The 24,295-nt window shown below is 36.1% G+C and overlaps 1 protein-coding gene across 3 annotated transcripts in view; it reads right to left on the bottom strand.

Annotated features, from left to right (window-relative positions):
* RASAL2 (RAS protein activator like 2) overlaps window positions 1-24,295 on the bottom strand; it is a 256,627-nt gene that overhangs the window by 63,000 nt on the left and 169,332 nt on the right. For all 3 annotated transcript variants that reach the window (XM_079761430.1, XM_079761431.1, XM_079761432.1), the window contains exon 4: window positions 6,984-7,090. In XM_079761430.1, the coding sequence (XP_079617556.1) occupies window positions 6,984-7,090 (107 nt within the window). The remainder of the gene's footprint in view (window positions 1-6,983; window positions 7,091-24,295) is intronic.

Here is a 24,295-nt window from a genome sequence, read left to right as displayed (position 1 = left end):
CCTCCGCTCCTTCCTTCTCCCCCGCCCCGCCTTCTCCGCCAGCCCCCCTGCTTTTCTAACTTCTCCGCCAGCCCGCTCTCCTTCCTTCTCCCCTGGCCCCGCCTCCGCTCCTCCCTTCTCCCCCGACCCCGCCTCCGCTCCTCCCTTCTCCCCTGGCCCCGCCTCCGCTCCTCCCTTCTCCCCCGGCCCCGCCCCTTCTCCCCCGGCCCCGCCTGCTCAACTTCCTTCTCCCCCGGCCCCGCCTCCGCTCCTCCCTTCTCCTCCCCCCGGCTTGCTTGCTTCTCTGCAGCTTTGCTCCCTTCTGCAGCTCTTGGCTTCTTTCTACGCTGTCGCGATATGCAAATTAGCCGCCATCTTTGTTTGGATAATTTGCATATTTGTCCTGATTGGTTGGTGGGCGTGGCTTGGCTGGTGGGCATGGCTTGGGCATAGCGAAGGTGCGGTCAATTTGCATATTTGTCTATTATTAGATTAGATTAGTATAGATTAAGGAGGGTTCCCATCATTCTTTGTTTCAAGTTTAGAATCTTGGCACTATTCCCTGCCACACCTGCTCCCTTTTCCTCCAGGTATTTATCATGTCCTTTCTATTTCACTTAAGGGGTCATATCAATTCTTGTTTCTTTTTTTTCCTCTGCTTCAAATTTTATATTTTCCAGGACATTTATCATGAAAAGATTTTAAAATTATACCCATTCTGATTATAAAATGATTTAAAGGTATAGTTAATATTTAATATCTTTAGACTATAATTTTTCTTTTCTGACATCCCCGTGTTTATTCATTACTTTTACCTCTGGTAGTAAAATTTTGATAGAAATATAATATGAATATAAAATCATATGTTATATATCAATACACATATGAATACAAATATGCCCTTTATTAAAGGAGATATCACTACAGGGTGATCCTATTATGGATTTTAATTCCATGTAGATGATCAGCAAAGAGAAGGAAGAAAGATGGATATAGACTATTTAAGCAGTAGGGGACAGAACTTTAAGGATCCTAGAATACAACAGCAATGAGAATACAAAAATTGAAATAGTATAGTAGCTTGGGTACTATGAATTCAAATTGATTATTTCAGCCCTGAGACTGAGATTCTTAGGCTGGTCAGAGGTCACAGTACCACAATAAAGCAATGTTTTATAAATGTAGACTGGTCGCCTGAATTGACTGTGGCAAACACTTAGAAGGGTAACTAATATGCAATGCAGCAACCTGTTTGTGAGCAATATTAGGCCAATGAGAAAATATCAGACTTGAAGGTACAAAAGAAAACACTGATGTCTACAGAAAGACATTGACTAAAATGAGTTCCTAATATTTTAACTATTTAGACAAATAGTTCTAAATCCTGGGTACATGTTAGAATCTACTGGGAAGTTTTTTAAAAATACAAAAGATTAGGTTCTAGTCCAGAGATTTTCATTTAAGTGGTCTGAAGTGGATTCTAGGCATTATTATTGTTGTGGAGTTCCTTAAGTGATTTTTTTAGGTTTAGTGAGAGTTGAAAACCACTGGTTTGGACAATGAACACTTTCTGGTCTTTATCAAATGAGCATGAAGCTTTCTGTTTCTTTTTTTTAACCTGGAAAAACAAAGATCTTATTGAGGCTTTTATTGGTCTTATTCAGGATTTTATACAAAACAGAGACCACTATCAACTGCACCTAAAATCTCAAAACTTGAGAAAGGATGTTTACGCAGGAATTTAACTTAGTCTACATTTATTATTCCAAAGCTTTACTTTCTCCCTAAAACTATGCAAAGGTTTCATCTTTTGACAGTCTTTTGTATCTAGTGCATATATCTGATTGGGAATGCTTAGGTGTGTCTGTGACAAGAACACAAGGAGGGTTACAAAGAAATAGTCAGCTACTGCTTTAGTTCAACTATGCTTTCTGGTTGTCTTGGCATATATTTTAGTGCCTGAATTCTTTCAGAGCCAAGCTCAAAGCTAATACGAATGAAGCAGCTGCGACTGCATTGTGTTATATTCACATGGAAGGCAAACTCAGACCATTGTGTTATGGAAATGAGAACACTACATCCAGCACCTGGCCCAGAACACAAGCAGCCTTCTCTTAGCCAAAACTAAATTGATGGCATCTTCTACGGAGAAGTGATTAAAAAATCATAAATATCAATAGTCACTTTATAAAAAGGATATTCAAGAAAGGAGGCTGTTCCAAAAACTAAGGCAAGTGAAACAAACACATACAATTGCAAGACATGATTATTTTCCCATTCTGAATTAAATTATAAGTACCTAAATAAGTTTTCAGTAGTTTACTCATTTCTTCCTAACAACCCCTGTAATATTTAAATGTAGTTTTAACAATGTATGAAACATAGAATGGATATCTTATTTAAAGGAAAACACAAGTATGACAAATATGACAAAAAAAATCTACCAGGATGTTAAAGAAAAAATGAAAAATAGGACCTCTAAAAAGAGGCGAGAACTATTCTAATGACTAAAATTGTTCTTGAAGAATCTAACAGTCAAAACTCAGATCTGTAGAAACTGTGAGTTTATGTATACATATGACACCAAAAGGGCTCAAAGAAATAGCCACAGAAACAAGTCATTAAAGAAATCTATCTAATTTCACTTCCTAATCAATGTAAGTAGATACAGCATACCCTATACACATAAAATATCATAGCCCTGAATTCCAAATACAAATTCAATTCTCTCTTTTGTGAGGAAAAATATATTCTGTACAGGTACACTCATTTATTCCAAATGATCCCTTAGTGGTTATTAAATAGTTTAGTAATCTATTTGGAGACATCACCAGTAATACCAAGAGAATATGTGTAGAGAGATACTCTATTCTTGTCCTTCAATAATTCACACATATTTTGTGCATTCACAATTATTGTTGAGAATCTACTATGTGTAAGGTACTGTGTTAGGCATTGGGGTAGCAACAAAGATGAGTAAAAGAGATATTTATTATCTAATGAGGTACAAAGACTGACAGATACTATTTTCGATCCATAGTTGGGAATCCACGTATGCAGAGGTCTGACAAATTATACGCAAATTTTCGACTGCTGGGATTGTGGGTTCCCCTAACCCCTCTCATTGTTCAAGGGTCAACTATAATTACAATTGGAATTAAGGTGAAGAAATATGGGGTGAGAATGGAGGAAGAACAGAACAGCTATCCTGCAAATCGCTGCTTTTTCTTACGGCTAAAATTAAAATACAAATACATTTAAACATTCCTAAAAACCAAGTCATTGCCTTATATAGGTTCACGTGTCCATATAAGTTCCCTTTTTCATTTTGTATGTCCTTATTTTTAAACTTACTGACTTTGCTGCCTACTACATGCACAAAGATGGCTTAGACTAAGTAAGGAATATACATGAACAAATTTATATAAAAGTATAAACTTGAGGGAGTGGGGAGGACATACACAGGTTTTAGGCTTCCCTGATGTGGCCTCACTGCTATAGTTATTCCGTGGCTCCGTTCTGCCTCACCTAGCAGCAATGAGCAGGACATAAGCCACTCTTACCCACTGGCTTCTCTTGGATCTCCCTGATGCTAAACCCTACTCTAGAGCTATCCGCAGTGTCAGCTGGTAGCCAGAGGTGGGTGCTGGGCTGGCCCTCCACAGAATGATAGCCCCTCTCCCATCACTCATTGAGTGATGTCAAGAGGAAAAAGAGTCGCTTGGGGAAGAGTCAAGTAATTTACCGATACTTCACAGTATTTATAAACTTAGTTTAGCTTTTGAGCCAAGACAAATATTTCAATAAACAAACATCTAATGTTTCAGCAGCCATCAAAATTTAGTTAAGCTTGACAAACAAATCCACTCACAGCCTTGTCCCAACTTACCTTTCCAGCCTTCTCTCTTGCCATTTTTGCCTATATACTTTCGATTCCTGTCTCACTGAAAACTTTCCATATTCCCTGAAAGCATCAGTTACTGTATAAAGTGTATCTTTCCAAAATGTTGTTCCCTCAGTCTGGTTTACTCTCTTCCCTTGTCAAGTATTTTCATTCAGCCTTTGAAACTCAGTTCAAATCCTGGCTCCTCGGCAAAGCCTTAGTTTACACAATACATTGTTAAAAACTCATGCCACCATGCTTATCTACCTCCTTATGAATCTGGTCCTTTTTCTGTCTCTTGCTACTAGACTATACGTACTCTGGGAGCGGAAATTTCTGTATCCATTTCTGTTTTCCTAGTACCAAGCAGAGTGCCAAGAAAGTATCAATAATTGGTGAATCACCAATACTTTGCTCAAAGTAAGCATTTGATAAGTGTGTCAGTGTCAATAATTTTAGTCAAAGCTTGCTAAAATCTATTTCATCTGCTCTGCTTTCAGTAAGCCTGAAAATGTTGCTATGAGAAAAAAAGACCTTTTGGGGAGTCCACTACTAGTTCCTTTTTGGGTTCATCTAATGAGCAGTGAACCTGCTGTTCATCATAGTAAAGACACCTGAACCTTAGAACCACAAGTACTTGTGCTTAAATCTCACTTCTGCCCCTTCATAAATTTAACATGGAAATGATCTCCTGTGTGATACTGTATAAATAACTTACAGTTAAATATCTCAAGGTTTGGTTCCTTTTTCTGTATTCAGAGAGTCCACCATAGTATTCATTACGGAAGTATTTTGTATTAGTCTAAAAACTAGACATACTTCTTACTGGCGATACATTTAAGGATGTAAGTAAGTCACATTAGCTATTGGTCTTATATGTAAATTAAAAAAATATAACGTACGTCCACAGCCAGCCAAGTACTGCAGTGCCTCATTTAGCCAGCATATTATGATTCTCTTAAAAGAATATACATTATTTATCCAGCATTACCAAGGAACAAGGTACTTTACAAACCAGATTTTTCTGATAAGTTTTATAAGCATCACATATCTTCAAAATTTTAAATATTCTCATTGGATATATATTACACAATATTATACAGTTCCACTTTTTAAAAGTCCAGCACAACAAATATAACCTCATTTTTTCTTGATGATTCAAGACCATTATTATCAATGTCAATTACTGCACTATGCACCATCCATCCTGTAATGTAATGGTACCCATAGGGCTATTGATGAATGTAAGGCTATTTGCCTTTATCCTAAGTGGATTCAGATTGTTTTTTATGACTCTGCAAACAGTGTGTTCTGATAGTTATTTTTCAAACAATCATCTAGGTGAGGGCTTGGGAATGGTTAAACTCTCCTAGAGAGCTCAGTGCATAGGTTTGGTGAATGCAATTTGTTAGGTAAAGGTCTCTTCTTTCCCCCAATATTTCTAAATCTATGAGGTAGCTGAGACTGTCGGGAGACGAACAACTGAGTAAGTTGTCCAGAAGTAGTGCTAGCCTTCATATGTATGCATTATTGCTTTATTACTTTTACTCAAGAATAGTCAGTCTTATTATCAAGGTAAACCTTAGATTAGATGTCAATTTATTATTTAAATATAAATAAAATTATTGTTTTTAATTAATTCAAAATTTAAAAGCCCAGTCATGAACTTCAGACTCAACTTAGAAGTACCATCCTGCAGAGGGATATTCTTCAGTTACTGACTTAAAAATTTTTCTAAGAATTCACCATTCTATTCCAGCATGATGGCTTAAAACTTCAAATTCTAATTCAATCCCTTTGTACCAAACTGTATATGGATAGTTTCAGTATATTTAATCTCCGTTTCATCAGGAAAATAAGGAGAGGAGAGGGGAAAAATGCTGCCTTCATTCATAGAAAGTTTTAAAAATAGGTAGCTGTGTCTATGGAACAAAGAAATTTAATAAAGGCATGAAATCTGGTATTTTGATATTCTTATCAAAATTGGTTTAGAATATTAATCCAACATTTGCTTGTGAACTTTAAAAATGAAAAGTTTGTAAAAATTTGAAAGGGCACAATAACAAATATTCACAAACTCTACAAGGCACTAAGATACAATAAAGGGAAATCTTGCTCCTCAGGGTTAATCCAAAATTAATCATCATTTAGGTTATTAACTTACTAATGACTGTCTACTTATATATCTCAAAATATCAGTTCTACTTAAAAGGTCATCCCAACTTAAAAAAATAGCATTGGAATAAGTAAATAAAGAATATAACATATTAACTTGGCTGAATTAAAAGAAAAACATTTTTCTTTTATACTGATTTTATATTGATTTCCATTGTATCTACAACAATGACCAAGATCATGTAAGTAATTCTTTTCAATGAATTTTAATAATATGATTAGAATGTAAGTATATTTCTTGCTCAATAAACAAAGAAAATGGATGAATTAAAATATGGATTAGTCAGAGTTTTATCAAAATGGTCCAAACTATACCTGCAACTGGTGGTCAGCTGACCTGATCACTTACAGCCTTTCCATCTCAGCATTCCTTTGAAGTTAATACTGAGTCTCAGTACTACCTGTCAGTTTAAGGATTATTTTTAAATGGGATATTTCTTCCAGGGTATTTCTAGAGCATTTCAATGGTCATTTAAAACAGACTTAGGCAAAGCACAGACCAGATTTCAGAATTAGAACTCAAAATTGTTTAAATTCTCTTATAATTTTCTCTGCAACTTTATGAGTCTTATCATTCTCTACTTATGTTCCAGCTCTGGAAAATAAAAATAAAAAAATCTCACCAGCATCTTTACAGAATTGTGATAGGTTTTGGCCAGTGACTTGATAAAAGGGCATTCTGCAAAGATTTGTACTCTATTGTTCAGAGGAATTTGAATTTAATGTACTTAGTTACATAATTTGGAAGTATCCCACAAGTAAAATTAAAATTCCCTAAAACATAATAAACCGTACACTTAAAGTAGTGGACATTAAATACAGTTAATCTATAGAAGTTGACAACTCTGTCTTTAACCCTAAGTATTATAAAGAAATTCTTAGCAAGTGTAACTCTAAGAAGAAACCACAAAAGTGAAATATCCTTTTAGAGAAGAGAAACACTTACTGGTACTTTGAAGGGTGAGGTATATGCAGTGTCCATGGAGTTGGGTTTCTCGGAGGTACTGGTCCCTGAGATACTCCGTCTGCGAGGGGATCTTTCTGCTGGCACCTCTGAAAAAGAAACACCATTAAGAACCCAAAATTTAAAATGTGTAACTTAATTGGAAAATTATTCCCACTCCCCACCCCCCCAAAAAAATCAGTTTGCTTTAAAGGTGCATTATATTCTAGAACCACATAATTTCTCTTTTTATCTCTGTGGTGTTTGAACTATGTAGACACTAGGAGATGGTCACAGTAAAGAATCTGCTTTAGTGTGACTACTTATCTCTCATCTGTGCACATATAAAAATAATTTATTTTGAGCTATGTTTAATATCTATAAGTTCACTTAATATTTGTATCTTACAATGTATGAATCTACTTCTCTATTTGTCAGCAGCAGAGGAGTTAATAGAAATTTTTTATATTATTGTGAACAAAATATAGTCTAGTGTTGCTCATGATTTGAAGGTGCTTGCACAAAGGTCAAAGTTCAGTTCAGTGCAGATAAGATGATTCACCAGACTGCAACCAAAGGGCCATGTGAAGACTGAAAGCTGCTGCCAGGAGAAAATAACATATATGCCTATGCAGTAATAAAAATAGATCAGCTTCTCCTTGTTCTCGCAATATGACCTTACTAAGACATTACTCTGGAATCCTGAATCTGTTCAAACTACCTAACAAGCTTCAGATTTTGCAAACAATGTGATAAATATCCAACTTAACTACTATGCACTACATTAAGGTTACATTTAATTTTTATAGAGTGATATACATATGCATATTTATGCACATACACACACATAGATAGATGATAGATATATACATATTATACCTTTATCACAACTGCTTCCCATCTCCACTTCAACTGACAGACACATAGGAATCCAGCTTCTCAGATAACATTAAATAATCTTAACATGAACAAGGAAAAAAAAAACATCCTAAAAAAGTATTCTGTGTTATCTTCCAGATCTTAAAAAATGAGGAGTAAATCGTGACTCCGGAGACTGACATTTTGCTTCCTGCTGCTCTCCCTTTAAAAGATAGATGCAGTTTAAACTTCCATTTCTGGCCTCCTGGCCCCTGGGATCCGTGCTACTTCCACTTAAGAGAAAGCGTTTTTCTCTCGCTCCCTCCCTGTGTCTTGCTCTTCCCCCCTCCCTCTCTACAGCTTGCAGAGAGAGTAAGCGAGAAAGAACACACAGGACTGCAGCTATTCAATCAATCGCTCTCACTGCACACCCTCATTAGTTATTTTCAGGCTATTAGCAGACGCCCAACCACTGCCTCCCCCCAATTACAGAAAAATTTCACTGTATTGTACTAATCTGCAGCAAGAAAAAACATTTACTGAAATTTATATTTAGCTAGTGCCAAAAGGACACCATTTTACACAGATTCAGTAATGCACACAGTCAATCCCTCCTATGAAAATCCAATTGGAAGTGCTTACCCTATTACTATGTTTGCCTGTTGGATAGTGATAGGCTTCCCACGACTAAATATCATCTCTGTGACATCTTGACTAGTGAAACATAAGCCAAATTGCAGCATTCCTAATGACTGAGAGGTTGACAGCAAAGTGCCTTACATGCCTGCAGCAGATGAAAGTTCCACGCTATTACTGTGTTTTACAATCATGACCAATAAGTAACTGTAAGTCTCTCAACTTCTCACTAACCACCAATGGTTAAATGAGCCTTAATGTACAAAGTCATTTTCAGAATTAGGCACACACAATTTAGTGCACATTGCTAAAAAAAAATAGCAGTATATTTAGCTAAATTTCACGGGAATGGCATAAAGCACTGAATTTAAACAAATCAGTTAAACACATTGAACAAGACCATCAGACTCCAGCAACATGACATTAAAGAGTGATTTTCCAAGTTAGGAAAGTCTTATGGTGAGCAGGCAGTTGGGTGGAGGAGAGTCTGGTTAAGGTAGAATATAATCTCATCTTTCCTCTGATGAGTACTTAAAATTAGAAAGTATAGGAGGAGCCTGAATATTATAATAAAATATATTTTAATCTCTGAATAATTGATGGAGAAACCAAATTAGGAGAAAGTTCCATTAAGCAAGGATAAAATGAAAGTTTCCTTTAATTTGCAATGTTCTAAGAAAATAAAATTGAAACTTATTTCTTCACTTTCTTCCAAACATCTAATTTTATTTTTCAGGCATATAAATTCATTAAATAAATATATTTCAGTGCCTTTAACTATTTGGAAACTATTGGCTAAAATGAGCAACCACATTTCAAACTCTAACAAATACATTATTTGTTTGGTTTATTTTTGCTTTTAGATTCTCTTTCTGTATCATGAAAACAACAACAACTCACAGCTCTGATATAGCTTAAAGAATTTATTTGGGTTCAAAAGAAGAAATTAAATTATTCTTGAAGTGTGAACAATTGCCCCTAAAGTGGGAAAAGAAAGGATAAAGAATACAAGGTAAACTTAATCAACTATTAAAATAGTAAGAAGTCTATACTTCTTGACTTTCTCAACCCCAACAATGCAAAAAAGAAAGAAAAAAAGGCCTTTTAATATCCAGGTTCTTTAGTTCTCAGAAGATTCATAACTATTTCAAAGCTGAGAGAAGAATATACACACCAGGAACCAATGTCCATTTAGAAACAGGGTGGCAGCATCAGTAAGAACAGAATTAACAACTCACTGGGTTAGTCACAGGCAGGCCTGCATAGTAAACTGGCCCAGCCACCTTTAACTTTTAAGTCTCCATTAGAAAGGAAAGCTGCTACTATGCTCTTAAAGCTACATTTCTGCTGAGTTGGACCAAAAATCTATAGTGGTTCCAGTAGGCCAAAATTAGACAGCTTTCTCCCCTACCCCCATTTCTGCTATTATGCTATCACATTATTTTCACCTGCTATAAATATTAATGATCTTTCATAGTTACAATATTTAATTATAGTCATTTAAAAATATGCTTGCTCTCTAAGGCTGAGATATATAATATTGTTTCAGTAAAGGTCTGAAACATTTTATTCACTTTCTCATCATCTAAAAATAGTATTTTTCATCTTCAGATTGAAAGACAAAAAAAAGTTATAAAAAACCCTTAAGTTTTAAATTCAAGTCATCATTTCCTTTGCCATTAGGTATGAACTGAGATGAGGTGACAACTTAAAATAATGAGAGATAACCTCCAATCCAGCCCTACATAGAATGATGTATTGAACAGAGAGAACATTTGGATGCTTTTCTTAGCAGCACTATCAACTATCTGTGTGTCCTGTATGAGCCATTTCACCTTTCCTGCTCTGATCTTCATGAATAAACTGGGTTATTCAGACCAACCAGCGATGAAGACAAGATGAATGAGTTCATACGCTTTGATGCAAAGTTAGCATTTTGGAAAAAAGGGGCTCTCTAAATACAAAGTGTAGTGTTATAGCATCATTTCCTCAACATGCACTTTTCCTCTTTGTCAATGTGCTTTCTCTGAAAAGTGTGGTGAAGAAATTGACAAATGGATAATTATAAGGGCAAAAGCACTTTTGGTGGAGGATGTGCTTGTTCAACAACAGAACTCAACCTCTGCCTTTAGAACCTAGTAGTGTTTTCGTGGCCTTTAGTTTATTTTTCAGGAAGCAAATGTCAAAAGTGATTCAGGGGTGAAAAAAAAGTCAGACAGTGCTAAGGAAATGAAGAGGCATAGTAATTTAGATACAGTTTATAGGTAGTTGCCTTGAGAAGGTGAGTGAGAGACAATACTTAAGAAAGTGAGGAAGTCAGCCTTGAAGATTTCTCAGGGAAGAACACTGGAAACTAATGCAAAGCTTCTAGGGTAAACAGCAGCAGGGGGCCCATGGGACTATTGTCAGTGAGCGGGACTATTTGCAGCAGAGTGCTCCTATTTGTTTGTAGCTTACAGGCCTACACATAAAAACTTTAGCTTTTGACTCAAAGAAAAACCATCAGGTGAAATACACTTCACCCAAAGGTACAAATCACAAGGAAACCCTATGGACATATACTTACTGACACTTTCTTTATTATTTTCTTTTCAGGATTTTTAATAATGAATCTGATTGAAATAATTCTGGAATATTATGTTTGGAAAGAGAGTAAAAGAAAATGTTTTTATCATATATGTTTGCTAACACATAAATGTTTTAACTGAGGGTTAGTTTCAAAACCTTCTGAAAGTATCAAAAGAGAAAGGTTATCTGCTATATGACATCATTATGAACATACATCTAGAAGCATAAAATAAACTATATTTACTTTTTGTTCAATCATATTTAACCAAAATTCATATGTCATCATCATGTCATATATGTAACATAAATAATGCAGCTTAAAGTGTCAGGAATTCTGGTAATGTCTACCACTTTTAGGTTAAGTTACAATAGTGTTTTTAAAAGGTAGACAGCCCAGCTGGCGGGGCTCAGTGGTTGACCATTGACCCATTCACCAAGAGGATGCTGGTTCGATTGCTGGCTAGGGCCTTCTGCATACCCCACTCTAGAGATCAAGCCCGCAACCCGGGCATGTACCCTGACCAGGAATGGAACCATGACCTCCTGGTTCATAGGTTGACGCTCAACCACTGAGCTATGCAGGCTGGGCCAGTGGGGGCAAATTTTAAAAAAGGGAATAATCTCACCAATGTGAAAGTCATTTCAGAAAATTCAACATGAAAGATGAACAAAATGTAGAAAGATATTTATAAAGTTTTAATTTGGTGGTCAATGACGCAGGAACCAAAATATCTTTCTCATAGCAAATTTCTCTAATTATGACAGACCAGAAAAACATTACATATTCACAGATGCAGTCAGTTTGGCATATATAGTATGTCTAAATATTTCACATGAATAGCAACCCAAACCAATTCCTAGTCATTTTGTTGTCCAGGATTATAAAATATAAATGAATGGAATGCCCTTCCAATTCTAATATTCACAGGCCCCTTTAATATTTTTGATATTATATTTAAGAAACAAGTGTTCTAATATTCTTAAAAGGAGAATTTTTCAGTTCACTTCAAAAACCTTTTTAAAAATCAGTAACATTTTAACATAGCATGATAGAAAATTGAATACACACCAAACTGTGTTTGTGCAACCATTCAGATCACTGAAATTTCAGTGTATAATGTTGCTGTGAATGAGCTGACCTCACTATCATTTATTTTCCCTTATATTGTGTAAATGATGATAACAATAAGTAGGAGTGGTTCAAATTATTAATAAACTATAAGCCCAGCGCACAAAATCACGCAGCCCTGCCCACCCGCCTGCCACCTCGCCAACCCGCGAGCGCCTTGCCGCGCTTGCAGCCCTGCCCATCACCGCGCTGCAATCGGAGCCTGTGGGTCACAGGGGAGGGACCGAGAGGTGCTCCATGCACTTCATGGTGGCCAGTCCTTTGGTCCTTTCAGTCGTGATGACTCTGGCCTTTTATTATTATGATAAGGTAAGCAAATAACTCTCCATGCTATGAATTCTAAATTAGATGAATACTTCTTCCATAGGAGGCACATAATACATTTAAGAAACAGAATAGGAAGGAAAGAATAGTATTAGGAAATGAGTTTGTACCTCTCTAGTAAAGAGGGATTTTAATAACAAATAGCAAAAAGTGAAAGAAAAAAGGCTTCATGAAAATGGAATTGCATACTTTTTGTTGGAGGACTCCTGAAGGTAATGGAAGCTTAAAAGTGCAGGTAGAGAACCATTTTATAAAGGAAACGGGACACGAGCAAAGAGAAGAAAATTACATATTACATTTATATAGTTGCTAATACTATAGCATCTGGGCATTTCATAGATTTCATCCACCTGATTCTCAGTGGGACATTCTCTGCTGTGTCCCACTTCTACTGCTTTAAAGCCTGTGTACCAACAGTCACTACCATTCAGCTGCTCTAAAATACAAATCCCCAGAGCCACTTTAATTCATCCAATTTGTATCACTTAGAATGCAATACTTCACTCAAACAAGCAGTCCTTTCAAGTTTGCATGCTCTAGACACTTACTTCAATACATTCAAATTGGTGCTAAGTATGAAAATGTGGTGAATTCTCAGAAAGTAAAGACACCCAGACTCCCCACCTTTACTTTACTTCAATAAATTTATTCTCTATTATTATTACTATAAATTTATTCTTGTTAATATAATAGGAGAACAGATTTCTCTCTGGTCAAGGAATCTGAACATCCACAAGTATTCCATTTCTTCAGCTTAGGACTTACTTCACATGATGATATTGGATGGTATGGTAGAGAATTAGTTTTAGTGCAAATAACACTTGCAACCAGAACGGCTAAGAAACAGCTTAGGGTTACAGGTTATCTTTAGTTTCAAATACAAAGCATATCTCTAGGCCTTGGTGCTATAACAATGATGAAAATATAAGGATAACTACAACACAACTATCATTTCTTAATCCTTGTTAAATGGCAAGAGTGTTATATGAGTTCTCTCTTTAATCCTGACAATAATTTTCTGAGTTGGGATTACTGCCCCCATTTTACAGATAAGGAAACAGGAGATGTTCTATTACTCTGCCCATGTTTGCACAGGTGGTAAAGGGCAAAATCAGGACTGGAACCCATGTGGTTTGGAGCCTGTACTTTTAATCACCATGCATACTATCCTATTCTCCTTGTGTTTTGTATTATTGGCTGTAATGGAGAAAAAAATAAGACACATAATCATGGAGACTCTTCCTAAAAGTAACTCAAAGAACTTGAACCATATGCACACAATTCTTCATATTTTAAAGAAAATGAAAGCATACTCTTTCAACAATAATTTACTGCAAACAAAGCCCATCAAAGAAAACTTTCAATCCCGGAATTCTGATGCTAAAAAGGATATTCTAGTCAAGAAACAAAGAGAAGTGAAGCAATGGGATGAAGAGGGAATAAGTTTACTAGCTTAATGTAATGGTGAAAAAATCTGAACAAAATAAGAAACAAGCTATAAAGAATATCTACTACTGATTCCTTGAATAAAAAAGTGACAAAAAGCCCTCCATAAAATAACCTGCCCTTAGGGATAGAGATGAATAGGTGAAGCACAGAGGATTTTTAGGATGGTGAAAATACTCTGTGATACTGTAATGATGGATACATGCCATATAGTTGTCAAAACCCACAGAATGTACATTAAGAATAACCCCTAGTGGTAAACCTTAAAAAAAAAAAAGCCTTGCTCTTCTATCTTGCTAAGTAATCTTCAATATACCTAAGTGGAGAGATAACTACTTAGGCCAATTCTATGAGACAAAGCTAGATTAAAAGCATTATGATCTTAGGTTTTACAAAGAACAATCTATATATATAAAAGCATAAGCGACCTAACAACTGAACAACGGGTCGACTGGTTGCTATGACATGCACTGACCACCAGGGGGAAGAAGCTCAATGCAGGAGCTGCCCCCTGGTGGTCAGTGCTCCCACAGCCAACCTCCCGTGGGTGGCCAACCTCCCACGGCTGGCCGGCCAACCTCTTGCAGTCCCTCTCCCCAGCCAGCCGGCCTCCCTGATGGGCCCCTACTTGGGGGGGGGGGGGGGGCGGGGAGACAGCCAGCCAACCCCTTGCGGTTCCTCCTCTCGACCGCTGGCCCTCCCAATCGGGGCCAATCAGGGTGGGGATGGGCAGCTGGCCAACCTCCTGTGGCTCTCCCCCTGCCACCCCCTCCCCGATCAGCCCTGATCACTGGCCAGGCCAAGGGACCCCACCTGTGCACAAATTCGTGCACTGGGCCTCAAGTCTCTAAATAACTAAGAAAGCATTATTCAGCATAAAATGACTGTTTTGAGCATTTCAATCTAGTTATTTATAAAATTTTCTTAATCTCACAGCTTCATTTTGGTGAATCATATTTTGTCCACTCTAGAAGACAATGTCTTCTAATTTACAGAGATTTCTAAGACCTTATCTAAACTTTTTCTATAACTGACTATTGTTCTCATTATTAGTATGTTTCATATATAACTGTGAGTATAATCTCTGATTTACTTATACTATGATTTCAGTATTCATCTTTAAAATCTTAAAAAAGATTTGGTCCTTGATTGTGTCAGGGCCTTTTAAGATTAGTTGGGGTTTCATCCTAAAATAGATTTTAACAGGAAGTATTTAAAGTATTGAAAACATACAAACTTTTGGGCCCCTAATAAAAGATGAGAATTATTTCAAATATGCATATGAAACTGTGTGAAAACAAAAATTGCTTATATTGGACATCACTTATTAGTGAAGGTAACAGAAAAGGGAGGAGCCTATGATGTTGACTTGCACCCCTTTTGCCTCCAAGCACTGCAAGTCTCTCTTCAAAGTGTCTGTTGACACTTTGAAGAGAGACTTGTCTTCTTTTGTCTTCTTTTTTCCCACTACCATCTATCACCTTACTACAGGATTTTTTATATCTCATGCAGATTATGGCAGGACCCTCCTAACTGACCTCAGTGACTCCAGTCTCTCTCTCCTTAAAGCTATTCTGCTCATCATTACAGTATTAACCTTCCTAAAACACTACTTTCTTAATATAATTACCTTCCTAGAGATCTTAAGATAGACAGGTACCTGCCCCCACCTTATTATACCAACACTCTCCAACATATTGCCTTATTCAGATGATCTTTGATCTATCTCAAACTGACCATATTCATTCCTTGTGTCTATCTTTACTAATCATTTTTACTTATCTGCCACATCTTAGGGGACCTTCAACGCAAATTTCAATTCATCTACTTATATAAAACCAGGCCTAATTACTAACATTTCTTTGATTTTCAATTAACACATTTATAAATTCCTATTACTTGATTATATGTTCTCTAGTTTGTGTTACCAAACTATATTTCTGTCCAAAAGAGTGTTCTGCAAATGAAGTCTTGTACTCTAAGATTTGAATAATGGTGATCTTGTCTAAATTTTCAAATGAATTCTCTCTATTTTAAATATTTCTCCCATAATATTCAACAGAATTCTCTATATTTTAAATATTTCTCCTATAATGTTTTTATATACCATTTGTACCCTTTCTTGCTTGTCTGAAAGTATTAAAACAGAATACAACATAATAATTAGTAAGAAATAAATTTTAACTAAACTAAAAAATAGTTCAGCATAGTCTACAAACCTTGTTTTCTCCTTTAATACGTGATCATATAGAATTGCCATTTTTGTATGCTAATTAGTAAAATATTAATAAATTCATATGGTTTGATCTAGTACATAATAAAATTATCAATACATTTTCTAGTTATCTCTCATTTACAAATGGAACAAAAGAGCGCCATCTAATCAAGTTTAAGAAACACCCTCTTTTGATGTATATTAACGTGAATCATCAGCTATAATTAAGATTTTGGTAAATAAGCTTCATGGGAGATTAGGTTTAAAAGTTTTGAGGTTTTTCCTTCTATGCATCACTCTATTGGAAAATTCACATATTTCCAGGCTTTAATAAGAAGCATACTTAAACATAAATGAATCAGGGATACGTCTTGATATCTTCTTATTCATCCTTATTGTCTTTAGATATCTGTTTGGCTTGATTTCCTTAAGTTTTTAATTTGCATATCCCCATAAGAAAATACCCTAAAGTTTAATACAGTTCCTCATGTTGTGGTGACCCCAACCATAAAATTATTTTCGTTGCTACTTCATAACTGTAATTTTGCTACTGTGAATGAATCGTAATGTAAATATCTGTGTTTTCCGATGGTCTTAGGCTCTACAGCAGTGGTTCTCAACCTCTGGGTCGTGACCCACGGGTTGAGAACCGCTAGCAGGGTCGCCTAAGACCATCGGAAAACAGAGATATTTACATTACGATTCATTCACAGTAGCAAAATTACAGTTATGAAGTAGCAATGAAAATAATTTTATGCTTGGGGGTCACCACAACATGAGGAACTATATTAAAGGATCGCGGCATTAGAAAGGTTGAGAATGACTGCTGATGTAAGACTTAAAAGCTCTTAAGGGAACGATGACTCCCATGGGACTAAAAATGGATTCAAATGATATGCTTAGGTTTTTAGCATGGATCATGGTATTTTTTGTTTTTCAATTTAGATACCAGAATGCCAAGTCATTCATTTACAGTGAAAAACTGAATTTATCACTGATTAGAAATATTAATCCAATTGTAATACAGGATTCATTCTTTTTTATGTCAAACTTTATGAGAAATTAAACCATAATCAGTGGTAGATTTTAAACTATTGATTCAATTTCTTTAATAGTTATAAGTAGCAGGTCTACTTACATTTTTATTTTTATAATCAATTTTAATAAATTACTTTTTTAAAATATCAATTTTCTCTAAATTATTAAATAAATACATCACAAAGTTTTTCATGACAGTCTTCTATTTTTCAAGTCTCTGGTTTTTTGTAATGGTGTCCCTTTTTTCATTTCTAACATTCTTTACTTGTGCTTTCCCTTTTGTCTTGAACAAATCTTGACAGTTTTATCTATTTTCATTGGAGAAATGACTTTAAAGAAACAACACTTGGCTTTTTTATTCTATTACATTTACTTCTGTTTTCTACTTTACTATCATTTACTGTTACATTCATTATTTCTTTCTCTAAACTTTCTTTGGGTTTATTCTTTCTTTTTCTAATTTGTTGAGTTGAATACTTAATTACTTAATTAATTCTCATCTTTTCTCCTTTCAATATAAAAGATTAAGGCTGTAAGATTCACTTAATAACTCCTTTAGTAATATCCTACAAGTTTTGGAATATACTGTTTTCAGGATATTCAGTTTTAAGTATTTTATAATTTCCATTATTATTTCTTCTGGGACTAAAGAGTTAAATATAAATAACTTCAAAAGTTTCTAAAAGTAAAGGTTTTTATTTATTTTTTAAGGCTTACATTCTTTTTTTTAAGATATATTTTTATTGATTTCAGAGAGGAAGAGGGAGAAAGAGATAGAAACATTGATCAGCTGTCTCCTACATGCCCCTTACTGGGGATTGAGCCTGCAACCCAGGCATGTGCCCTTGACTGGAATAGAACCCAGGACCCTTCAGTCCGTAGGCCGACACTCTATCAGCTGAGCCTAACAGGCTAGGGAGAAAAATAAAGGTTTTTAAAATAAATTTTTTATTATTAATTTCTAACTTAGTTCAACTATGATTAAGAGAATGCTTTCTGTATAAGATAGACTTTGAAATTTGTTGAGATTTATTTATACTTCAATCTATTGTCAGTGCGCATCATAGCGACAGGTCGTTCTGCTGTTTGGTCCATTTGCATATTAGCCTTTTATTATACAGAACTCATATTCTTCCCTCAAAAACTGTCCCTTTCACAACTTCTCTATTTTTGTTGATAGTATCATCATCCTCCCAAGTTCAAAATTAGTCTTTGACTCATTATGTTCCCCATTCCTCTAATTTGTCACCAATTTTGCTGACAGATCTATGTAATCTCTCCACTTTTTCATCTTATTCACCTGAGGTGCACAAATATTCATCTGCACTTAAAGTGTACTAGGAGCTAAAAGACAGAGGATTGAGCCCCTGCAGGCATTCACAATCGAGTTATAATAATAAATAAGCAAATCACTAATTATAACATAGAGGGTTAAGTGTTGAAACAGATGCACTTATTTAATATCTGGAGTACTGTAATAGCTTTCAAACAGGTTTAACTGCTTCTAGTCTCTTCCTCCTACTGGGACCCTTTCAGATATGCCTGCCTAAAAAGCTACTTTGACCATATCTTTTAATTGCTCAAGAATCTCTAATTCTTCCCACAACTGCTTTCAGGATAAAATAGTCATTAGCCTGTCGTGAGAGTCCTACACAGTGAGCCACCAAACACAGGGAGCCAACAAACACAGCGAACCACCAAATAGCCTTCAAGCATTATCTCTCATTACTTCTTTACATGAACTTCCATTCCTTTCAAATCAATTTACTATTTGGACACGAACATTAATTTAATATTCCTCATGCCACTCCTTTCATACAGAAAACACTAGTTCTATAAAAATCTATTCCATTGTTTAAGATTCAGATTATATCCTATCTCTGTAAAGCAATCTTCAGTGTTACTAATCAAAAATAATGTGTCCCTTCTTCAAATTCCCAAAGCAAGTTTTGCCTGGATAAATCATTTCACCATCAGGTACTGCCTTATTTTATTTTATTATCTCCATTGTATTAAATTATTAAATCTTTCTCACTTAATTGTACATAATTCATGTTTTCTCCCTAACCAAATTCTATGCTTTGCACAGACAGCTTTATCTTATACTTCTTTGTACCCAGCCATAGTACCTAGCACAGTCTTGTTCATGAGCAAGATTTGAAACAGGTAGGGTTTTGGAAAAGTTCACTTTGGATAAAGGGACACTGCCAATGGAAGAAACAACACATGCAAAAGTAGGGAAGGGCAATGTTTGTCCAAGATACAGAAAGTAAATCAATTTGATGGAATGAAGTCCTCCCCACCCAAAGGAATACTGGCATGTCAGGTGGAAGGATCAGAATAAGTTCCAGAGTAAGGTGTTTTGACTTTATCTGATAGGTGATGAGGGAACCATATAAGGTTTTAGACTAGAATAAAGAACAGGTCACAGTTTTATAAAGTTTTATCAACTCAGCAGTGCACTAATTTAACAGGAAGGCCTGAACATCAATTAAGTGGCTATTGCTCAAAAGTGATGTAGTAAAGCCTCACCAACAAAGTACTTTTCTTTCATTTCCTCTCCGAGAGAGAAGGCTACCATAAAATTCTTGGGCAAACAAAGCATAGTTTGATAGGTTCTCTGACAACATCTCTTGATTCCACTTATCCTAGATTCACAATAAAGTAAATTCAATATTTTTATTTTTTTTCTTAGTATCTTCATTGGGAAGCTCTTATTAATGGTAATTCCATTAGCGAACGACTCGTCATGAGGGCTTTGTTTAATCCTCAAGCTATTGCAAGCTATATGTGAGATGGTTTTGCTTATAGTTTCTCTAGAAGAGTTTAGGAAATTCCTATTTACCCACAGAAGGAGGTGTTAGCTATTCAAGGTCAGGAGAGAGCTTCAATCCCCAAAATAAGACTTGCTGACACCCAGGGCTCAGCCCTGCCACCATGGAGCGTGGGCTACACAGCTATCCACTCACTCAGTAACTAAACTTCTCGTTATAGCCCTTGAGTAGAATCTGACTCTGACTTATCTGTGTTTTATCTGTTACATATGACAAAGTTTTCTTTCATTAGGTGGATAATTTGTAGGAATTTGCATTTTTCTTCCAAGCATGCTCTATCTTTTGTCTTTATCACGTCCATCTGTAGATCAAGAGGGATTCACTAACTCTCCTAAACAGAGGATGGGTGTAGGGGCAAGAAGGGGCAGAGACTGCAGTACTTTTTATCTGCCCATTTCTATTTATTTGACCAAATTCTTTACAGGCATAGTGGGGTAATGGCCAAAAAAAGAAAGACATTAATCTTGAGGGAAATAATTAAAATTTATAGAAATATTATGCAAGAGCAAGGAAAAGATTTTCGGTGGTGACTCTGCCTTCCTTTCCCATGATGCAGTAGGGTCTAAGTGGCTGGTTTCACTCAGGGATATTTGTATTTGCTTTTTTTCTCTGATGGTTCTTTATGTGTGTGGGGGGAGGGGAATGGGAAGCAAGTAGAATGAGATAGGCTTCAGAGAAATGAGGAGTTAAGAGGTGTACATATCTCTTAAAGTCACCTAAATGTCCAAGATATGTGAAACTATGATAAGCAAATTAAGAGAATTAATGTCTAAATATGTGCACCTGGGTTTCTATAGAATTAGAAAAAAATTGATTAGGATGACCCTTTACATCTAAATTGCATGAAAAAAGAAATCATTTATAAACTGTTAAGATTGACAATATAACTGAATTAAATAAAACAAAACAGAAACTTATGCTAAATATAAAAAATATTTTAAAAGATAGAGATATTTTTGGGGGTGGCAGAAGACTTATAGGTCAGAGAATATTCATGAGGAATAAAATCAGAAAACCATAAATTTTGCCCATTATGATAAAAGTATCCTTATATGTAGGGAAATATATTATGAGATAAATCAAATTTATAAAAAAGATAACTTTGAAGGCAATTATTAATCTAACAAAAATAGGATTTTTATAAGAATCAAGCCATCCTATTACATTTAAGATACAATTGGATATAATCTAACTTTCCTAAGAATTTGTTTATTATACCAATATCATGATCGATAATTTCTTTCCTTAAGAAATTCATTAGAAAGCATCTGTAACTGGGAAGTTAAAGTAATGGCTGGTCCATGTGTCCTATTTCATATACTCCAGAGAAATCTTCTATATGAACATTACAGATATTTCACACTCTGCATAAAAGCTACTTCTCAAACCATATGTTAGCTTTTCTTGCACACAAAGCCTACTCCCACTCTCATACAGCAAGTCTCATCATCACTGCATTGAGGGGTATGGCAAAACAATAATATATTTTGGCTAGCAGAAGTTGTCTAAATAGCACGAACAGCTGCCCAGATGACAGGATAAGCCTTGCATGGAGCTGGCACTCTTTGTTAAAGCAAAGCAAACTGTCTCTTATTTCTCATAGCAAATGTTGTTGGCACCATTTCTACAGACATAAACAAAACTTGAACGTATTTTCTTAATTTCTCTTCCCCTCTTTTAAAAATCCAAAAGTGGATTTTGCAAAATGTGAGGTCTTACTCCCCAAAGTAAGAGAAGTGCAGACAACAACGGGTTAAAAGAACAAGCGGAGCCCTACCGTACCCAGAAATGACAGAAGGCTCTTCTCCTCTTCGGTGCTACTATCCAACCACTCGGCCACATCACCGGGGGAAAGGAGACTCATTCTCCAGCCAGAAAACTTTTCCATACAGAGCACAATTAGTGAATGATGAAGTGGGAAAAGAAAGATACAGAGACTAAATTCTTGGGGGTGCAACACTTAAATTGCTAGCCAGGCTGTAATAATGAAAGAGAAAATGTGATCCTCCCTCCACTCTGAATTCTGTCTCTGTGACATCAATCTAATACAACGGGGGAGGGGGAAGGAAATAGAGGGTTAAAAGAGGGTGATAGAAGAGAAGAGAGAGGTTTGTCTGTCTCTGGGTGTTAAGCTTGAGTCTGAAAGAGAAAGCAGGCATAAAATTGAATAATGATTTGTGTTCAATGACAGGAGAAAGCGAAGGAAAATAAAGAATAAAGACACTCAAAGAAAAAGAAACAGATTCCTACACTGGAACAGCTTAGATAACTGGACAGCACAATAGCTAATCAGTTAAGTAAAGCATATCATCAAACAAAAACAAAAGCAAAAGAACAAATTCAGCATTTTGTTTTGTTCTGAGAAGAAAGGTTTTCAAATTTTCTTTCAGTCAGTCGAGAGAACTGCAGCCTCCTAACCCCTTCCTGCGTTAGCTATTTCAACAGCATCCCAGCCCCCTTTACGGAGATTTCCTGCAAGCCGAGGCAGGTTGATAAATCTGTGAATAGGAAGCTCTCATCCCTCCTTTCTTCTCCTCCTCCTCCATTCCTCCCCCCACCTCGCATGGCGACTGCATTGATCGACAATAATGGAATCTGTAACTGACTGCCAGCAGCAACATTAAGGATATTACAAGTCCACTTCATAAGAATTCGAGCCGGTGGTCGGAACTTAAGGGCAACTCTGGGCTTCTAGTCAATAGCTCTGTCTTTCTTAGTGAGAAAGAAAAGAGGGAGGGAGGAAAAAAGGAAGGGAGTGAGGGAGGGAAGGGAAGAGGGGGGAGGGGAGGGGAGGGAGGGGGAGGGGGAGGGAGAGGAAGCTGAAATCTGAAAGAAGTAAGAAAAGTGGACTTGCTGGGCTGAAGGTTCAGAGATCCACCGGTGAAGCAAATGACTGTCCTTCAATCCGTCACATAGTGTCATTGTGAAGCAGTCAGAACAAGACAGATTTTCAATATGATTTACATTATGTATTTACATAGTTTAAGGTTATTTCATAGGCTTACACCTAATTAATAGGCAGAGAAAACTCAAGCAGAAGAGGTATTTTCAGAGACATATAGATCACTCATATCCCTGTTCTCTGGAGATTGATCGGGTTTGTTGCTATAAGAAAACACTCTTAAAAAGATAGGGTGTTGCCCGGCCAGCAGGGCTCAGTGATTGAGCATTGGCATATGAAACAGGAGGTCACAGTTTGATTCCCAGTCAGGGTACAAGCTTGGGTTGCAGCTGGATCCCCAGTGGGGGGCATGCAGGAGGCAGGCAATGATTCTCTCTCATTATTGATGTTTCTCTCTCTCTCTCTCTCTCTCTCTCTCTCCCTTCCTCTATGAAATTAAACAAACAAAAAAACAAAAAAGGTGGGGTGTTTTTTTCATTCACAAAATCATTGCCTTTGTTCCCAATAACCTGCTCTTTCTATTCTAATAGCCTACCTTAAGTGAGAGAATTCTCACTGCTTAAGAGTTACTATCTCAGTAGAGCCTGAATTCACATCCTTCTCTCCATGCTCACTTTCTTCTTCTTCATCTGGACTCTGCTCATTTTGACTGTAAGCTCCCTGAGGACACAGTAGACAGTTGTTTATTAATCTTTGTAACCCAGTGGCTAGAGCAGTGCCCGGCACTTAGAAGGAGTTCAATAAATATTTACTGAAGTTTTGACTGCTTTAAAAGTGTGAACAGCTTCAACACTGGCAGGAGTTATCAGGCTGAATATTTTAGGATCTCTTTTTAAGATTAGTCATTTTGACAGATAGTGACTTAAAAGCAGTTATAGTAACAGCACCAACTGATTGAGAAAACAGAAAATGTAAAAAAAAAAAGGTACTATGAATTCATTATGTTTAAATAAATCTTTTATTACTCAAAATAACTACATAAAATTGAAAAAGTGTGATAAATATCAAAATCCACAGGCTATGCTTGCTAGGCACCTAAGCATGAACTAGTAGATAATCCTTTTGCAACAAATAACGTTATGATACATAGTATTTGCATAGCTTCCAGGCTGAAACCAATGGTCTAGAGACCATCAAGTTCAAACTTCTTGGTGTGATGTGGCTACTGCTTCTCTCTAGGGAGGGGCCCCCAGACTCCCCTTGGCTCAGCCATGCATGCCTTGGCATGTTTCACTAAAAGTAATCTACAGAAGAGCAGGAAAAAGTTATCCTTTTTATTCATTTGTGTAGAGCATTATATGGCCATAGTAGGTGCTAAAATTGTTTTTATTGACTTTGGCATCTCCTGTGAAGTATCATTCTTTC

This window comes from Cnephaeus nilssonii (genome assembly GCF_951640355.1).
Source record: "Cnephaeus nilssonii genome assembly, chromosome: 21".
NCBI classification, from domain to species: Eukaryota; Metazoa; Chordata; class Mammalia; order Chiroptera; family Vespertilionidae; genus Cnephaeus; species Cnephaeus nilssonii.
The sequence above is the reverse complement of the archived record's forward strand: the minus strand, read 5'-3'. Positions and strand labels throughout refer to the sequence as shown.